General features: G+C 43.2%; 1 protein-coding gene across 1 annotated transcript; it reads left to right on the top strand.

The window, feature by feature from the left end:
* Positions 1-2,062: 2,062 nt before the first annotated feature.
* LOC120054465 (apelin receptor A-like) lies at positions 2,063-4,246 on the top strand. Its single transcript, XM_039001889.1, has one exon. The coding sequence runs from the start codon at positions 2,199-2,201 to the stop codon at positions 3,294-3,296; it is 1,098 nt and encodes a 365-aa protein (XP_038857817.1). The 5' UTR covers positions 2,063-2,198; the 3' UTR covers positions 3,297-4,246.
* Positions 4,247-7,363: the final 3,117 nt, after the last annotated feature.

The following is a 7,363-nucleotide window of genomic DNA, read 5'->3' as shown; positions in this document are numbered from 1 at the left end:
CTTCTCCATGCCGATGAGCGATGGATCAGAAGTGTAGAGTGAGTCCAATCATCTGTGTTCCCTGGATCCTCCCAGATCTCCCCATGCTACCCTGCTGCCTCACGTTGGGATTGCCTTCTCTCTCTCTCTCTCTCTCTCTCTCTCTCTCTCTCTCTCTCTCTCTCTCTCTCTCTCTCTCTCTCTCTCTCTCTCTCTCTCTCTCTCTCTCTCTCGCTCTCTCTCTTAAGGGTTAAGCAACTACTAATATCCAAAACATTAGATTACACTGGTTGTCTGTTAGATTGACCTGCAGCCAGAGGTTTTGCCTTGGAGGATGGAATGGTGCCAATGTCCAATGAGCATCAGCGCTGGAGGGATTTCATCACTCTGATGTTGTCCTCCATGACAATGTTGAGAATATACATTGTCTTTTCTTTTGGAGGAGTATTACAAAACAGCTTGCATTATGTGTCAGAGCCCCTGCACAACACCACGGTCTCCACCGGGAGGAGCAGTTCCTTCTGGAGCCCAACAAGTGTCCAACCGCTCTAGTAGTAGCCTATAGGGTAGCTTTGTGTGGTTCATAAGCATTAGCCTGTCGGACTTTGAGCAGCTGAAATAACATTATTTCAAAACAATGTATTGAGTTGTGTGCCTTGCTCAAGGGCACATTGGCAGATGCTTCACTTAGTTGGCTCAGGGATTCAAACTGGCGACCTTTCGCTCTAACCGCTAGGATAGGGGATGAGTTTAAATCTTATAATCAAGTTGCAAATGACCTTGATTAGGCTATGCATTCTTTCCTACAATGTTTTTTGAAGAGCTCAGTAGCTGTAGCCTGTTATTGAAACATCACTGCACTGGTTTTCTCAAGCGCATAGGCACTGAGCAGAGCTTGGGTGGTGGGGAGAGAGCCAAATAAGCCTAGCATTTTCACTTGTCTTTTTTTTTTTTAAAGCCGGAGTAGTTCAGGCCTATATGTTTTAATTTTTGCATTAGCAAGTTAAACCTATAGGCCTACCACGATCAAAGTAAGGCAAGTTAAACCTATAGGCCTACCACGATCAAAGTAAAGCAAGTTAAACCGAATGTGACATTTCCTTTCGTCTTTTTATCATGGAAATTAATCCCTAGTGAGAATTTAATTCACACATCCCTTGAGCTGTCTGTTTACATTTAATTTAATCATTAAACCCCTTTAACCAATTCTAAAGTGCCCGCCTATCAATCTAATTACCATTTGATGTTTTTATCCAGACACACCGATGCTCTGCATGTTGCATTGGCAGCTGAATAGTATTCCTTATTATTGTCATATTTTAATTACCCTATTTCTAAATTGTTACACTTTATTACATTTTAAATAGAGCATTTTGAGAACCAAATGTAAGTGACAAGACCATCAGGTTAGGAAATCTCCAGGCATTTACTTTTAGCATTGAGGCATTGACATTGTAATTTAGTAGTTAATCTGTGAATTACAAAACTTGCCTGTCCAGACATGCCTGTTGAATTTAAAGCAGAGGCAGCATGGTGCACGAAACATATATATATATTTATGAAAATGGTTCACCAAACATATTTATTTATTTATAAAAAAAAACATTTACATTGGATGTAACACTTTTCTCTATGAGCTTATTGTCTAGTGTCTCACAAGCTTGTCTAGTTGCATTATTTTACATGTGGGGTTTTTCTGCACTATTTTGAAAATGAAAGGTTATTCAGCATCAATGAACGTAACTGAAAGTGATGAAAATTCTTTACAATAACATTTTCAAGAATATTTCAAAATAGATCACTTTTTAGGGAGACAATTGAAGATTATATTTTACCATTCCATTTTCAAATGCTATGAATAAAGCAAGACATGCTTCATGATTCATCGCAACTGGATAAAGGCTGGTGTGTGCTGCTCTAGAGAGAGGTGAGAGGAGGGGGTGCAGGGCTAAGTGTTTAATGGGGGAGGGGGATTCGTCCTGGAAGGGAGGGAACTAGGGGTGTGGAGCACCGAGTTTAAAAAGCCAAGCAGCATTGCACCACTCACTCATACTGCCTGTGCTCTCCTCCAGTGACTGATAGGGACTCACCATTCCTTAAACGTGACTTTTTCTCTAGTTTTCAGTGTTGACATTTGGTTTGTTTGAATTTTACTGAACCAGCTCTGGACTGTACAGAAAGGATTTTAAAAGTTTGAAATTATTTTCCATTTCATACTCATGACTTGGAACATGGATCCCACTGTGGAGTATAGAGATACCTATGATTATGATTATGGTGACAACGAAACTATGTGTGACTACTCTGAGTGGGAGCCGTCCTACTCCCTCATCCCTGTCCTCTACATGCTCATCTTCATCCTGGGCCTGTCTGGGAATGGAGTGGTAATCTTCACCGTCTGGAGGTCCAAGTCCAAGCGCCGAGCAGCAGATGTCTACATAGGCAACCTGGCCCTGGCTGACCTCACTTTTGTGATCACTCTGCCCCTCTGGGCGGTGTACACAGCACTGGGCTACCACTGGCCCTTTGGTGTGGCCCTGTGTAAGATCAGCAGCTACGTGGTGCTGGTCAACATGTACGCCAGTGTCTTCTGCCTCACCTGCCTGAGCTTTGACCGTTACCTGGCTATCGTCCACTCTCTGTCCAGCAGCCGGCTGCGGTCGCGGGGCACAATGCTGGCCTCCCTAGGGGCCATCTGGCTCCTCTCAGGCCTGCTGGCTGTGCCCACTTTGCTGTTCCGCACCACCGTGGACGACATCAACAGCAATCGCACCACCTGTGCCATGGACTTCAGCCTGGTCACCCTAAACGAGAGGCATGAGTCCCTGTGGATCGCAGGACTCAGCCTGTCGTCCTCTGCCCTGGGCTTCCTCCTGCCTTTCCTGGCCATGACCATCTTCTACTGCTTTATCGGCTGCACCGTCACGCGTCACTTTAACAACCTGCGCAAGGAGGACCAGAAGAAGCGTCGTCTGCTGAAGATCATCACCACCCTGGTGGTTGTATTTGCCATCTGCTGGACCCCATTCCACTTGCTGAAGAGCATGGACGCACTCTCGTACCTGAACCTGTCTCCCAGCTCCTGTGGGTTTGAGCGCTTCCTCCTGGTGGCCCATCCTTATGCTACCTGCCTGGCTTACGTTAACAGCTGCCTCAACCCCTTCCTGTACGCCTTCTTCGACCTGCGCTTCCGCTCCCAGTGCCTGTGCCTGCTCAACCTGAAGAAGGCCATGCATGGACAGATGAGCTCCATGTCCTCCACGCTCAGCGCCCAGACACAGAAGTCAGAGATACAGTCTCTGGCCACCAAAGTGTAAAGAGAGGGCAGGGATAGGTGGAGTGGGACTGCTGGCTGGTTCCCTGCTGCCACCACAGGAACAATGACTGGTAAACACACAGTTTTTTGGTGTCCGTTATTCAAATGCTTTTAAGGCGTAACAGACAATGAACCATATCAGATGAATGGACTTTGTTTTCCGGAACATGGGTTTGCATATACAGTATGTTTTAATTCTTGCGTATATGTACATTTCTCACCCATTTTCAACCCAACGGGTGCATCAGTGGGTAGGGGAGAAGCCCAGGGAGTCCTCAGCCCAGTGGTTCCCTCTAACCCCTGGACTGGACTCTGAAGCTGGCGAGAGTTGGCTGAGCTCCATATAGCTGCTTTTTTCCCCACAACGTATCAGAAAGGTAAATATACTTTTCAGACGGACTCTATTTTTCCTCTTCTCCCTTTCAACTGTTATTCTTTACTGTATGAGGGACCAGAACCCTGAACAAAAAGACAGACGGTCATAGAGGGTTTATTTCTGTTGTTGTTATGTATATCACATGCAAACCTGTTTACACTGGGTAAATCACAAATGTACAGTATTTTCATACTTTTGCTGTTTCAGATGTGTTGATATTTTGTTTTATTACAAGCACTTGTTAAATGAATGACATGTAAAATAGGGGGAAATGTGTTTGCAAAGAGACCATATCTTCTTCAGGTTGTTGTTTGTGAAGGTAGGAGACTGGGCAGAGGAGGGGGGTTGTAAGAGGAGGAAAGGTGTTGCAGCTTAATTACAGAGTTTGAGGAGGAGACAGGGGCAGACAGGCAGATGGCAGCTGACAAATGTTGTCAGGGAAGTGGGTGGGGGCTTTACAGTGCCCTCTGGTGCCGGGGAGGAAAGGGAACTTTATGAATTTTTTATTGTATTGCATATATGTTTTTGACATCTGTGTAACTAACTACTGTATTAAAGAAATATGATCTATGAAATGGATCTCCTTGTTGATCTTTATGTAGAATTTTATCTCACGGAATAGGGGTATGTGTATTCTCTTTAACTTTGGTCCTGTTTGAAGTAACACACAAAGTTCTGTCTTTGAGGAAATTCATGATTAATCGTTATGGTGTGTTAATGCTTCATTCATTCTGCACATGTGAACTTTCACATTAGTTTATTCAGAGAGTATAGGATTTCAACATCATCCTGTTATTTCAGTGATAAGGATGTCCAGAGGGCTGCAGCACTGCTATGAATGTCTTCCTCTTGGTTTACAGCACTGGACCAAACACTAGACCCTATTCAATCAAAACCAATATACAGATCTGAATGATAAGGAAAAAACATTTCTCCTGCGAACGTATATTCCATGCAGAGGTTTGAAAAAAAGTGTAGTACTTAACGGTGTCTAGAGATTATTACATCAAATATTTTGTTTGTCACTTGCTTCGTAAACAACAGGTGTAGACTAACAGTGAAATGCTTGATTACTTGTCCTTTTCCAACAATGCAGAGTAAAAAAAACTAAAAACATATATATACAGTACCAGTCAACAGTTTGGACACACCTACTCATTCAAGGGTTTTTCTTTATTTTGACTATTTTCTACATTGTAGAATAAGGCCTGATTTGCGCAGTCTCCTCTGAACAGTTGATTTCGAGATGCGTCTGTTACTTGAACTCTGTAAAGCATTTATTTGGGCTGCAATCTGAGGTAAAGTTAACTCTAAATAATTTATCCTTTGCAGCAGCAGAGGTAACTCTGGGCTCCCGAGTGGCACAGCGGTCTAAAGCACTCAGTGCTAGGGGTGCCACTACAGAACCTGGTTCAATTCCAGACTGTATCACAACAGGCTGTGATTGGGAGTCCCATAGGGCGGTGCACAATTGGCCAGTGTCGTCTGGTTTAAGGTTTGGCTGGGGTAGGCCGTCATTGTAAATAACAATTTATTCTTAACTGGCTTGCCTAGTTAAATAAAGGTTAAATAAAAAAAATCTAATTCCTGTGGCGTTCCTCATGAGAGCCAGTTTCCTCATAGCGCTTCTTGCGACTGCACTTGAAGAAACTTTAAAAGTTATTGAAATGTTCTGGATTGACTGACCTTCATGTCTTAAAGTAATGATAGACTGTCGTTTCTCTTTGCTTATTTGAGCTGTTCTTGCTACAATATGGACTTGGTCTTTTACCAAAAGGGATATCTTCTGTATACCACCCCTACCTTGTCACAACACAACTGATGGCTCAAACGCATTAAGAAGGAAAGACATTGCATTCCAGGTGACTATCTCATGAAGCTGGTTGAGAGAATGCCAAGATCGTGCAAAGCTGTCATCAAGGCAAAGGGTGGCTACTTGGAGGAATCTCAAATATAAAATATATTTTGATTTGTTTAACGTGTTATTTCATAGTTTTGACATCTTCACTATTATTCTACAATGTAGAAAATTATAAAAAATAAAGAACAACCATGGAATGAGTAGGTGTGTCCAAACATTTGACTGGTACTGCATATATAGTGACATGAGGAATAAATACACAGTGAATAACGAATAACAAAAAAATACAGGGACCACATGTATCATGCCTTATAAATAAAAACAAATATTGTCACATCGTGAATCACTGTCTACCCCATAGCACCAGTAGGGGAACCTCGAGTTCCAGTTCTACTGGACTGGGCTGTATTCACTGAGCAGTTTGTAGGCCAAGCCCCCACATGTTGGCTGAATAATGGGGTAATTACCAATGAGTGACTCCTCTAAGGGGCCCTTTGATTTGACAGTAATGAGCTCTGTTGGACATAATCACTGAGTTTAGATTGGATGGAAGAGGGGGTCTAGGTTCCTAATCCTGGCAGAAGTTGGGCTGCAGGACAAGTCAATGTTTGTCCCTGTTGACAAGAGATTGCAGTTAGAAGCACTGAGTAGGGAGGAGGTGGGGGGAGGAGTGGGGTGTCTGCAGATGCTCAAACCAACAGACGCCGGTGATAAGAGCGGAGGACTCTTCCTGTGGTGATCAGAGGGGGGGAGACAGACAGAGAGATAGAGAGTTATTGGAAAGAATCATATATTTACAGTTTTGTCATATTTTATCCTTTAACACAGCCAAAACAAACTACATATGTGAAATAGTGAGAGAGAAGTAATTCATCTTTTTGTGTGTGAGAGATCATATTACCCGTTTACCATCTGGGGAAATGGAAAATATTTGACAATGATAAAGCATGAAATAAATCACATATGATTGTAATTCTGTCCTTATGCCATATCCTCATCCCTTAAAGGACACAAGTAAATTCAAGCATTTAAGTTTGACAGACTAAGCATGTTGATCATTACACCTGATTAGCTGATTATAAACAAATTACTGATAAGGGATAATGTAATAAAAGATAGGGTGAAGCGAATCTTGCACATGGTAGACTGGACAGACCTGTTGTTGTTATTTAGACGAATTGGACTGACAGCTTGTCTGATGGTGTTAGCCAGTAAGGCCCCTTTGGAATAACTCACCCAGAATACAAGCTGACCAAGGCAGCGTGGGGATATGAACGCTAAAGCCAGTGGAAAAACACAAATGTTAGCTCTTTAAAAGCACAGACATGTTTTCTGTGATTGCGTGTGCGTGAGCACGTGCGTGTGTGCCTGAGTGAGTGTGTGTGTGTTTAGGTGCATCATACATGTTTACATTTATGCTCTGTGTTCTAAATTAAATCCTTCATGTTTTGTTGTTGTTCAAACCTTTTTTTCAGTGTTCAAGACCCCAACCCAATGAATAACAGAAATGCCTCATCAGGGTGGGGGCTTGCTTGGGAGGACTGTTGTGTTTATCTTCAACGGTCACACACCTGTCACCTTGCCAAAATAGAGAAAACCCTGCAGCATATACCCTGCTTAATCGATGTTCACCACCAGTCCAACAGGTGTCTGTCCTCGAGTGGTGTCATCAGTGTGAGCTGCCACACCCAAATAGAGCATCTGAGCACCCCACAACTAAACACAACACAGACAGGCCGCTACTCTGGACCTCCCCTCAGATCTCCCTGCTTTCCTATCCCACCCACAGTGTGACAAATGCACACACACATTTCGAGCACACCCAAGTGCA

Source organism: Salvelinus namaycush, chromosome 1 (genome assembly GCF_016432855.1).
Source record: "Salvelinus namaycush isolate Seneca chromosome 1, SaNama_1.0, whole genome shotgun sequence".
Classification (NCBI taxonomy): domain Eukaryota; kingdom Metazoa; phylum Chordata; class Actinopteri; order Salmoniformes; family Salmonidae; genus Salvelinus; species Salvelinus namaycush.
This window is presented reverse-complemented; position numbering and strand designations above follow the sequence as displayed.